The 13,334-nt window shown below is 35.5% G+C and overlaps 1 protein-coding gene across 11 annotated transcripts in view; it reads left to right on the plus strand.

Annotated features, from left to right (window-relative positions):
- CSMD3 (CUB and Sushi multiple domains 3) overlaps positions 1–13,334 on the plus strand; it is a 1,279,316-nt gene that overhangs the window by 1,215,926 nt on the left and 50,056 nt on the right. For all 11 annotated transcript variants that reach the window (XM_002759280.8, XM_017965625.4, XM_035276379.3 and 8 more), the window contains 2 exons: positions 107–289; positions 4,799–4,975. In XM_002759280.8, coding sequence (XP_002759326.1) covers positions 107–289; positions 4,799–4,975 — 360 coding nt within the window. The remainder of the gene's footprint in view (positions 1–106; positions 290–4,798; positions 4,976–13,334) is intronic.

Consider the following 13,334-nt stretch of genomic DNA (forward strand, 5'->3'; position numbering starts at 1 on the left):
CACAGCATGCACAAAAACAAATGCCTACCAGGCCCTTGGTGGCCTATCAGATAAACTTAATAAATGTTTATTGGAATTGGTTAACTTGAATTGTACTGCATTGCAGGTGATGCTACTGGGACATGTGGTGATCCAGGTACTCCTGGCCATGGCTCTAGACAGGAAAGCGATTTCAGAACTAAAAGTACTGTACGTTTTGCTTGTGATACTGGTTATATCCTTCATGGCTCAGAAGAAAGAACATGTTTAACTAATGGCAGTTGGACTGGAAGGCAGCCAGAGTGCAAAGGTAATCTGAAGCAGAAATTAAATTTATTGGAACTACTGGATTTTAGTGTGTATCTAAATCCAAATGAGTACTACTAGGAAAATTACTCTTACTAGTTTCCTCTGCCGGCACCAATGGAATAAAAGTCGTATTCCTGTTACACTGACAACATCTCCTAAGAGAACTATGACTGGTAATTAAAAAAACAAAAACCCTTATTGCTCACATATATGCAAACATGGTTCACAACATAGCAAATATTTAGATTTAACATGTTTTATATATATATATATGTCAAAAAAATTTATTTTTTCCTCTTTACAGTAGTCCCTCCCTTATTCATGGGAGATATGTTCCAAGACTTTTAGTGGTTGCCTGAAACCACAGATACTACAAAACACTGTAATTCTATGATTTTTTCACACATACCTGTGATAAAGTATTATGTATAAATTAGGTATAGTAAGAGATTAACAACTAAAATAGCAAAATAGGAAAATTATAGCAATATACTAGAATAAAAGTTATGTGAATATGGCCTCTCACTGAAAATACCTTGTTGACAATACTCACCTTTCTTCTTGTGATCTTTTACTCTGATAACCAAGGAAGATATTAAGTGGCTGACTAATATCCAGGTGGATAGCATATACAGGGTGGGTACCCTGGACAAGGGATAATTTATTTTCCATGTGGGATGCCGTGATATTTCATCATGCTACCCAGAACTTAACATGTATGGATTGATTATTTCTGGAATTTTCCATATAATATTTTTAGACCATGGCTAAGAAACTATGGAAAGGAGAACAGTGGATAAAGTGAGACTAGTGTACCTATATTGTAGAGACAAGAGAAAAAATAGATTGTTCTTGCAGTAACATTACCTCAATATCTGTCTCAGCTTCCAGTTTATAGAAATGGAAAAATATAAAAAGATACATAACTATGATTAAGATTTTTAATTGTAGAGTACAATTGTTAGCTACTAGAATTCATAACATTTAGAGTGTTTGAGTAAAATTTTTATTGTTCTGACTCAGAGTAAACATAATTAAATCTTTACAATAGAGCCAGTTGTGGTTCATGTCTGTAATCTCAACAATTTGGGACACTGAGGCAGGAGGATGACTTGAGGCCAGGAGTTTGAACTAGCCTGGGTAAGACCCAGCCTAAGACAACATCTCTACAAAAAGTTTTAAAACCAAAATAGACCAATGGGATCTAATTAAACTCCAGGGCTTCTGTACAGCAAAAGAAACAATAATCAGAGTGAACTGGCAACCAACAGAATGGGAAAAAATTTTTGCAGTCTGCCTATTGGACATAGGCTAATATCCAGAATCTACAATAACTAAAACAGATTTAAAAGAAAAAAAACAAACGAACCCATTCAAAAGTGCGTGAAGGACATGAACAGACACAAGAAGATATATACCTGTAATCCCAGCACTTTGGGAGGCCGAGGCAGGCAGATCACGAGGTCAAGAGATTGAGACCATGCGGCTAACACGGTGAAACCGTCTCTCTACTAGAAGTACAAATAATTAGCCGGTCGTGGTGGTGCATGCCTGTAGTCCCAGCTATTCGGGAGGCTAAGGCAAGAGAATTGCTTGAAACCGGAAAACGGAAGTTGCAGTGAGCCAGTATCACACCACTGCACTTCAGCCTGGTGATAGAGTGAGACTCTGTTTCAATAAAAAAAAAAAAAAGAAGACATATAGGAGTCCAACAAACATATGAAAAAATGCTCATCATCACTGGTCATTAGAGAAATGCAAATCAAAACCACGCTGAGATACCATCTCACACCAGTTAGAATGGCAATCATTAAAAAATCTGGAGACAACAGATGCTAGAGAAGATGGGGAGAAATAGGAACACTTTTACAATGTTGGTGGGAGTGTAAATTAGTTCAACCATTGTGGAAGACAATGTGGCGATTCCTAAGGATCTAGAATAGAAATTCCATTTGACCCAGCAATTATATTACTGGGTATATAGCCAAAGGATTATAAATCATTCTGTTATAAAGACACATGCCCATGTATGTTCATTGCAGCACTGTTTACAATAGCAAAGAGCTGAAACCAACCCAAATGCCCATCAATGATAGAATCAACAGGGAAATGTGGCACATATACACCATGGACTACTATGCAGCCATGAAAAATTATGAGTTCCTGTCCTTTGTAGGCACATGGATGAATCTGGAAACCATCATTCTCAACAAACTGACACAAGAACAGAAAAACAAACACTGCATGTTTTCACTCATAGGCGGGTGTTGAACAATGAGAATTATTAAAGGGTAGTGAAATTAATATTTCACTGTTGTATACTCTGTACCTAGCACAATGCCTAGGATGAATATTGAAACAGATATAGTCATATTAATATATAATCATACATATATGCATATTAAATATTTTATCAGGTTCTATTTCTCAATGGTGAACTTATAAGTAATCTTTACTTTCTTCTTTATACTTTTATCTTCTTGTCATTTTAGACATGGCAACTTAATTACTTTTATACAAGGAAACAAATTATACAGTGATTTTAAAATAAGTGTTCTCTCTAGCAGCAAAAGAAAGGCAAACATATAAAATATACTTCCTATAAAGAAGCATCACAAAAATATTCAATTAACAAAAATGTATTGTATTTCAGCTTATTTCCTAGCCTGAATATGACTCAATGCTTTAATTATATGCTATCAGCATCATTTCTAGAAATTTGTACTAGATGAAAAATCTATTATTAACTAGGTTTGTGACATTGGGCAAGTTATTTAATCTTTCTGTGCCTCAGTTTCCTAAGAAATGGTGGCGAATTTAACACTAACTCAGAGAATTTTTGTGAGGAGTAAATAATTTTGGAAAAGGTGTGGCTGTGACATAGTAAGTTCTTAATGGATCTAAAAAAATGGGTAACTCTCATTTTTATTATATTATGTCAGTTGACTGCTGGGAAATGACTTTGTGAGAAGAGATGGTTTGGTTTACTAGTACTAAATGTAAATGCAGGTTTATTCACAGGAAACAATAAACCCTTTTTCTCCTAGATTTCAGTATTGCAGAGGAAAGTAGTTGCTATTTTCCTTCATTGTATCCACCAAGTTTTAAGCCTTTACTAATGATGGATGACACACTTACCTTGTCTCAGTTTAAGTAAATTTTACTTGTGTTTAGTTCAAATGACATGTTTGGATAGGAGAAATTTGTGTGTTAGGTGTGGGGGAATTAAAGTCAAGAGAACAGAAGAAACAATATTATTAGGCCATATCTTGAAACCACCTAAGGAAATTCTTGATTTTTATTGTGCATAAATTTTACTAAGCCTAGGTCTCTATTTCAAAATACAAATTATGTGACATTTTAAAATGAGGATGACATTATCTCAAATTCTTCTTGCATTGAATCAAGCTATGGATCATGATATATAACAAATATAATCAAAGTTTTATTTTAGGCAGGCACTAATGCATTTAGGAGAAAGTAATTATGCTTCACAACAAAGTAAAAATTTCTGGTATATCATAGGTTATGCTTAAAATATTATCTAGAGTTTGATTTTTATGTATATGTGTAAAATGACTAAAGTTCTTACCTATGCATGCACACACACACACACACACACACACACACACACAGAGCAGTTATAAAATGATAGGCAAAAAGGTATATTTGAGATGCAGCGAACAATGTAGATGACATTTTCTCAAATCACAATCATATTTTATATTCATAAAAGCCTTCACTTCTGTAATGTATTAAAATGACTTCTGATGTTACAATAAAATCCAGCATTACATTTGATATATTGTTTTTAAGACAGATAGTTTAAAAATTGACCTATTATTGGTGACAAACAGGCATAAGATATAATAATTACAAAAAGGCATTTGTGTTTCTAATTTTGTTTGGAATATATTGAAACAATATATAGGCAATCTTGAATATATTACCAAGATTTAATTACTTTGTTTTTAGTCAGGTTAGTTTTGGTACTCTTTGGTCTAGAAACAGAATTTATACATTTCAGTACAAAAGTTATATACTTATATTTTTAAAAATGCATAAATGATTATAATATTTAAATTGTATGTCTGTCTTTTCTGAAATATAAATAACAAATCTCTATTGCATCTAATCATACATTGTTATATATCTTCCAATTTTACATGAGTTTCTTTTTTAGGCATAGATTCTTATAATCCTCTAAAAGGTTTTGTGATACTTGAAAGTAATTCAGTACTCTTTGAATAATTATTTTACTCTGCAGAGTTTTTGCTGAAGCTGGTAAAAGGTCTTAAGAAAATGTTATAATTTGCATCCCAGTAATTAAGCTAATAAAATCAACATACATTCATCTTGAATTTCAACTACCTAGATAAGTTACTGCTTCTTTTAGAGGTTTTATTGCTTCTTTGATTAACTTGAAAGACTCATCTAGTCATTGGGTTTTTTGGGAAGGATTAGTAATTGCATTATTTTTACATGTACCCTTAAACACTTTGTTTTACAGCTGTGCAGTGTGGTAACCCAGGAACAACAGCCAATGGGAAAGTCTTCCGAATTGATGGCACAACATTTTCTAGCTCAGTCATTTATTCCTGCATGGAGGGATACATCCTTTCTGGACCTTCAGTTAGACAGTGCACAGCCAATGGAACATGGTCTGGAACTTTGCCTAACTGTACAAGTAAGTATTTTCTCGATATTTAAAAATCATTAGTTATATGAAAGTATTTATGAGAGTATAAATATTTATGTGTGTTTTATAAGTAATAAAACAATGCAAAGTTTTAAATATTTGTACCGTCATACAGAATAAAGGATGGTAGTAGTTATTGTGGTTAGAGTGTACACTAATGACTTTAGGAATCAGTTGGCTTATCAAGGTACTATATTAACTGGCAGAGGAAAGAGAGATCAGAGGACGTTAGTACTAATAAATGTAATTTAACAAAATTTTAAGAACAATGATGACTTATAGCTGCAAGTAAAATTAAAAATAAAATAAATGCAATTCTATTTTGTCAATGTAATGCATATTAATAACCAAATTGGTTTTTAAAAGGCAACTGATTCTTTATGGGTTCTTGCAGTGTTACACGGAATTTTGATAGCTGATTTGCTCTCTTGGTATGTTAAAAATAGACGGCACTTTGGAGATTCTGCATTATAATAAAACCACCCACTGGAAGAAATTTTTGAAAAATATGTTTAAAAATCTTAAAATGATACATAATTATATAAATGCTTATTTATAGAATAAATAGTATTTAACCAACAATAATCATTAACCATTAGAAATTATGGTTGTTTATTTTTATTAAGAAGGACTAGCACTTTGGGAGGCTAACGTGGGTGGGTCCCTTTAGCCCAGGAGTTGGAGACAGGCCTGGGAAAAATAATGAAAACCCTGTCTCTACAGAAAAAAAAAACAATATATATATATATATATATGTACATATACACACACACATATACACACACACGCATGCACGCGTGCACACACACACACACACACATATATATATATATATACATATATATATACAAAAATTATTCAGGTGTGGTGGTGTGCACCTGTAGTCCCAGGTACTCAAGAAGCTGAAATGAAAGGATCACCTGAGCTTAGGAGATCAAGGATACAGTGAGACTGAATGTGCCACTGCACTCCAGCCTGGATGATATGGTGAGACCCTGTCTCAAGAAAGAAATTGTTTAGACTGTGTACACAGATTCTAGATATCATGAGAGGACCTTGCGAAAGCCTCTGTAGCAAAGGATACTTGGGAATACTAGGAGGAGGGCCTTTGTATTGCAGTTTGGGCAGAGTATATATACTTTTTCTGACCAAATAATTATCAGAAAATTAACTGGGAAGGCATGGCCTTGTATTGTGTGTGGTGAGATGATCCCCCCTTTTCCTGAGCTCCTTTTTATTTGCATTTTCTGGATGAATGAGGTCAAATGAATTTGTTCAGAAAAGGGTGCCCTCAAAATAATGGCATACATGTATTCCTGGAGAAAATCAGTTGTAGTTAATATCTTGCATGCAAAGTTTCTGTGCCATGACAGGGCTGTTGAGTTGCCCAAGTATATTGTGTCTTTTCAAAAGTGAAAGCAAACTATGCTTGGGAAGCTGTTGAAATAAGCACTGAATAGAACATATTGACTAAACATATAATAGCAAAATATTTTCCAGTTATTGATAGGAACCAGCAAGTTCAATAATATTGATATGGGGGTCTTAATCAGAGGCATCAGGGTGTTTAGGCTGTGGAAATCCACTCTCCCATGCCATTTAATTTTATCAGGTTTAAACATGGAAGAAATTGGACTATTTAAAGTGAAGACATAAGAACAATAGTTGTTTCCTTCAGTAGGTGTTACATGATGGTTCTTAATTACTGTAGACCTTGTTTTAATCTAAGCTGAGCTCAGAAGGACAGGTCCAAGGGGCCCCATTTTACCAAACTGATTGTAAATGCTAATTTATTATTCATTGATTCAAAGTGTCCATATCGGATGCTTTAGGCCAATGGGCACTGTGACCATGAGGAATTTAAGCAAAGCAATAGTTTCAATGTTTAAGGTGAGACATACATGTTTGCCTTCTGTTTTATGTTTGGTAACTCCTCTAAAGTACAGAGTATACCTTGTAAATTCAGTGGGATCACCTCATATAACTGTAATTTGAGGCCCAGTATCTATTAAGGCCACAAAGATTTTTCAAGTACATACCAGAAGAGTGAAAGTTAATTTAAAACCCAAATGGTAGAGATGCAAAAGCCAATTAGTGCTTTTTTTAAAATTATACCTGATGTGTTCTTTTTTTATTTTTATTTTTTAACTATAAGTTCTGGGGTACATGTGTAGATCATGCAAGTTTGTTATATATGTATACACATACCATGGTAGTGATTTGTTGCATCCATCACCCTGTCATCTACAGGGATAATTTCTCCTAATATTATCCCTCCCCAATCCTTCCACCTGCTGCTATTCCTCCCCTAGACCCTCACCCCCCGAGGTCCCAGTGTATGATGTTCCCCTCCCTGTGTCTCTGTGTTTTCATTGTTCAGCACCAACTTATGACTGAGAACATGTGGTGCTTGGTTTTCTATATTTGTGTAACTTTGCTGAGAATGATAGTTTCCAGTTTCATCCATGTCCCTGAAAAGGACATGAACTGATCCTTTGGTTGCATAGTATTCCATGATGTATATGTGCCAAAATTTCTTTATCCAGTCTATCATTGATGGGCATTGTGCTCTTTTATCTTTCTGTTAAATAACTATTTTAGAAATTTTTATATTTTCAGTTGAGTCCAGTAGTGTATCTTTCTTTCAATTTGTGTTTCTTCTCCCTGTATCCAGGTGTTTTTTTTTTTGTTTGTTTGTTTGTTTTTTTTTTAGTGTGGGTGGAGTTATAGGATACACTTCTGGAAGAAGGGCAGTCCTCTCTTCTCTGTCCTTATTTGTAAGTGTCTTCCTCCAGAGAGTTTCAAATCACTATTTTAAGTGTTGGGAGTCTCCCACAGGGCAGTTGCCACTTTATTAGGTTTAAGACCTCCAGGCTTAAGTCAGATTTGAATTAAGCCCATAGCTATGCTATGGGATGACATGGGTGCTTTCTCTCTATATCTCTAAAAACCAGAATCTTTTTGATGACAGACACATAGACAATAACAACAACAAATATATTAAAAGGTTCAATGAATTTCAATTTGTTATAATTGCCCTGCATGCCAGCCACTCTAGCCATGGCTAAAGGGGTCAAGGTACAGCTTAGATCATGTCTTCAAAGTGTGCAAGCCCCAAGCTTTGGCAACTTCCATGTGGTGTTGACTCTCCAGGTGCACAGAAGTCTAGAAATGAGATTTGGGTTTATAGATTTCAGATTATATATTGAAATGGCTTTATGTCCAGGAAGAAGTTCACTGCAGGGGTGGAGTCCCCATGGAGAATCTCTGCTAGGGTAATGCAGAAGGGAAATGTGAGATTGGAGCCCCCACATAGAGTCTCCACTGAGGCACTGCCTAGTGGAGCTGTGAGAAGAGGTTCACTGTCTTTCAGGCCGCAGAAAGAGGGATACACTGACAAGTTGCACCATGTGCCTGGAAAAACCACAGACACTCAATCCCAGTCTGTGAAAACAGGGGAAAGGGAGTCTGTACCTGCAAAGCCACAGAAACAGATCTGCCCAATATGCTGGGAACCCACCTCTTGCATCAGTGTGACTCAGATGTGAGACATGTAGTCAAAGGAGATAATTTTGGAGCTTTAAAATTAGACTGCCCTGCTGGATTTCAGACTTTCATGGGTCCTGCATCTCTTCATTTTGGCCAATTTCTCTCATTTGGAAGAGCTGTATTTATCCAATGTTTGTACCCCCCTTGTATTTAGGAAGTAACTAACTTCATTCTGATTTTATAGATTCATAGGCAGAAGTACTTGCCTTGTCTCAGATGAGACTTGGGACTGTGGACTTTTGAATTAATGCTGAAATGATTTAAGACTTTTGGGGATTGTTGGGAAGGCATGACTAGTTTTGAATTGTGAGGGTATGGGATTTGTGAGGGGCCAGGGGTGGAATGATATTTGGCTCTGTCCCCAAGCAAATCTCATCTTTAATTGTAGCTCCTATAATTTCTACATTTTGTGAGAGACACCTGGTGGGAGATAATTGAATCATGGAGGTGGTTACCCCCATACTGTTCTCGTGGTAGTAAACAAATCTCACAAGATCTTATGAGTTTATAAAGGGTTTCCCCTTTTGCTTGGTTCTCATTCTTTCTTGCCTGCCACCATGTCAGATATGCCTTCTACCTTCTGCCATGATTGTGAGGCCTCCCCAGCCACTTGGAACTGTAAGTCCATTAAATTTCTTCTTCTTTTTTTTTTTTGAGATGAAGTTTTTCTCTTTCTGCCCAGGCTGGAGTACAATGGCATGACCTTGGCTCACTGCAACTTCCACCTCCCAGGTTCAAGTGATTCTCCTGCCTCAGCCTCCCAAGTAGTTGGGATTACAGGCACCCACCACTATGTCTGGCTAATTTTCTATTTTAAGTAGAGACTAGGTTTTGCCATGTTGGTCAGGCTGGTATCAAACTCCTGACTTCAGGTGATCCGCCTACCTTGGCCTCCTAAACTGCTGGCATTACCATGTCTGGCCTGTAGAGAGCCAGTCCTACATCACCTGTGGATACCCTGTGTTTGGTGGCAACAAAGGAATGAAAAAAAGATAGATTAATAGAGATAGTGGGACCAGGGGGCCATCACTTTATTACTTTGGAGGAGACAATGAGGTGAAGGCCCTGAGCTCTGATCATCCTCACTATTTGTTGGTTACAATTACTTTGATCTATAGGGTAGGGATGGAGTGATGGTAGGAGCAGGTGACATGATGGTGGAGTGAATCAGTGAGCTAGAATTGAATCAGTGAGCCAGAACTAGTGTGTCACTCTTTTTAGAGATTGATAACAGTGGCAGTTTCAGGAGTTTCACAAAACAAGAACATGTAGTTATCTTTAGCCTGTTATCTATGTGCAGCTGGTGGAATGAGAGCCTTACAAGAAGCCTACAAGTGGGACTACATCATAGTGCTATGAAGGGGTTTTACATCCTTGAGCACAATGTTTATGGTAACAGAGCCTAGGTCACCCTGCACCAGAACATGAGGCAGGGAGAGGCCTTCCTCCTCAGAGTCCTCCTGTGGCCTTCTGCAGTTTGTTGTTCCTTGTTTATGTGTTACTCATAACCAATTTATGTAAGCACTCTGTAAGTCCTTTCTCCTTGGCTGCCTTTCCCAGCATCACCTAAACTTCTTTTACTTTTTAAATTATCCAGTCTTAGGTATATCATTATCAGCAGTGTGATTACATATAGTTTTGTTTATTTTCATTGTGGTTAGTGGCAGGAACTTGAAGAAAGCTCCTGTGGGTGTGCCAGGGTTTTCATGGTTTAAACTTCCCTGCTCATGCCAAAGGAGGGAAGTAAGCAGACTTACTTGTCAGCTTCCCAGATGTGGAGTAGAAGGGAAACAGGGAGGCAGAATTTGAAGCATCAAAATGGAGTAAGTTTCTTCATAAAAATGCTCTTGTTATCAAACATTTTGCTTAGTAATATGTTACAAACACCACACTGCATTGACAAACAACTTTAGTTAGTCAACTATTTCTTAAAGAGATTTAAATAATAAGACAAATCTTATTTATGTTCATCATTACTACTTCATGTGCTCTATTTTTTGTGTGTAGATACATATTTGCATGAGATGTTATTTTTCTTACACTGTCTTTTGGTACATTTCTACTAATGATGACGTTTTCAGCTTTTCTTTGTGTGCATATGTTCATACTTCACCTTTTAAAATATTTATTTTTGCTGGGTGTAGAATTCATATAACAGTGGCATTCCTGGCCCCATACCAGCTCCAGATATTGTTACATCTCATCTTTTGGGGTAATTTCTTTCTCATACCTTGAGCAGTTTCCTTCACAGCTAATCAGAAATCTGCTGACTACTTAAGGCGTTTTCTTCCTATATCTCTGGAAATATTTTTCTGTCAATGTCCTCTTTGGTAATGTGTCCCATAAACTCTACCTGCCTAGTTTTCTCTGGACTCTCATATCAATCTTCTTAACTCAAGGAGTCTGCTGGGCTCTGCATAGGTTCCTCTTCCCTGTGACACAGACTTGAAATTTTCCTTAGGTAGTAAGATGGGACAATCAGGAGATTCATCTAATTTGTTTCCTGTGACTCAAGAGTCACTGTGCTTCGTTTCTTGATGTTAATTGTTTTGAAATCTTTCTTTTTAAAAAATATACTATTTCCATTTTTTGTTGTTCTTTCAAATGAAAGACAAATTCTTCACTGTTGCTCCATGTTTAAGGAAAGCAGAATTCCTCTAACTTAGAAAATATCTCATTTTCACAATAGTAAACAACTTAACACTATCCCATTTAAAACAGTTCTTCAAAGAGGTATAGTGTACTGAGCAAAATAATTTAAGTGTCAGCTTTTCAACAATGAATTGCTATGAAACTAAAAGCTGAGAATTTGTAAGTGTATTTACTTCATAAGCAAAACGTTACAAACACCCCATTAACAATCCAAACCAAAAGTGAAAAGAAAAACCCCCAAATAGAAACAAAGAGAGCTTTCAGTAGAAATTAAAACAGCCTAAACTTCTGTAATTGAAGAATCTAACACAGTGATAGTGTTTATATGTGGTAATCAAATTAAATTAGAACCAGTGCTTCAGATTCCTTCTCATTAATTTGCAATGAAAGTAAATTTAAATCTACAATTGATAGAATAATATTATTTTGGGGATTGTCCTAGACTCACATTACCTAGATCAATAAACTGAGGTATCAAAGTATTTAAAGGGCTTCCTGACTACTGGCAGAGCTCACCATTAAACAGTAATTTTATCCATATGTCACTTTTATAGATGAAATTTTCTATTCATTTTAATTATCCCCTATACCCACTAGGAGGCTAATTTCAACTGTAAATATGTTTTCAATGAATTTTGATTTGTTATAATTTCCTTTGTAGCACTATTTTTATGGTTACTATATGCCAGGACTATAAGAATTTTATAGTTACTATATGCAATTTGAATTTGAAACAAATTATATGAGGTATGCAGTTACTATATGAATTTGAATTAAATTACTGAGGTGTGAAAAAAATTTAAAGTAGCTGAACTTTCCCAGCCACATACTAATAGCAGTTTTTTGAAAACCGAAATGTCTTACTCTATTTGTGCTGCTATAACAAAATTCCTGAGACTGGGTAAATTTTAAAGAACAAACATGTATTTTTCACAATTTTGGAGGCTGAGAAGTCCAAGATCAAGGCACCAGCAGACCTGTGTCTGGTGAGGACTACTAGCTTCTTCTGAGATGGCACCTGGTTGCTGTGACCTCACATGACAGAAGGGGTGCATCTTATGCCCCGACTGGCAGAAGGTGAAAGAGCAAAAAGGGGCCTATATATTAATAGTTCCTTCCCACCCTTTTAGAAGGCACTGAGCTCATTCATGAGAAGAGAGCTCTCATGACTAAATAACTTCCTAAAGTCTCTACGTTTAGTACTATTGAATTGGGGGTTAAGTTGGCACATGAATTTTGAAGAGACATTCAAACCACAGTATCAAAGAAACAAAGCCTTTGTTCTTTCCATACTAATTCTATTTCTTATAAATAATAATATCCAGTATTGAGTGTTTACCATTTGTTTGGAATTGTGCTGATTTACATAATTATCCAATTATTACAACAAATCTATGAGATATATACTATTATCTTTTTCATTTCATGTTCAAATGAATGGCTTCTTAGAAAACAACTTTCTTTTCCATGGTAGCACAGCTAGTAACTATAGAATCTAAGAGTTAAACCCCAGTGTGTTTCACTAAGGAATCCATGTTATTGAGTATACTTTTATTTCCTCTTCTGTATTTTTCTCCATTTAGTTTTCTTGCTTTATTCTCTATCTTCACTATAATGGCCAAATGTATATGACATACTATAATAAATAGAACATTGGTGATAAGGCATATGAAAATGTCACTAATTTATGACCTCATTTTCTCAAAAGTTTTAATTTATGTTTTTGTCTGCATTAACCAATCTGAATTTTGCAAAATTATATTATTTCTTAATTAAATTACGTTTGTAAAATTTGTTTTTGCTAAACAATTCTTCCAGTTTAACATTACAATTTCCTATTTCTTATCAATGATATTTTTGTCAGATATACAAAGCAAATACAACGTAAGTCAATAATAAGTCTGCAGATCTCACAAGAGATGAGATATTTTAATGTGATGAGTCAAAGCAAATGAACCAAAGTGCTGGTTGAATCTCATACATAATCATTGACAAAGGGGATCTAGTAGATTTAGGACAGTATCAGTTCAAAGAGGGAAAATCACCAAGATTGATTATGTGATAAATGTTTCAATAGAGGGTGATTTGAGTATGAAAGAATGAATAGAGGCCCTCAGGAAAATTTATAATCCCCTTAAAACATAAT

This window comes from Callithrix jacchus, chromosome 16 (assembly GCF_049354715.1).
Source record: "Callithrix jacchus isolate 240 chromosome 16, calJac240_pri, whole genome shotgun sequence".
NCBI lineage: Eukaryota > Metazoa > Chordata > Mammalia > Primates > Cebidae > Callithrix > Callithrix jacchus.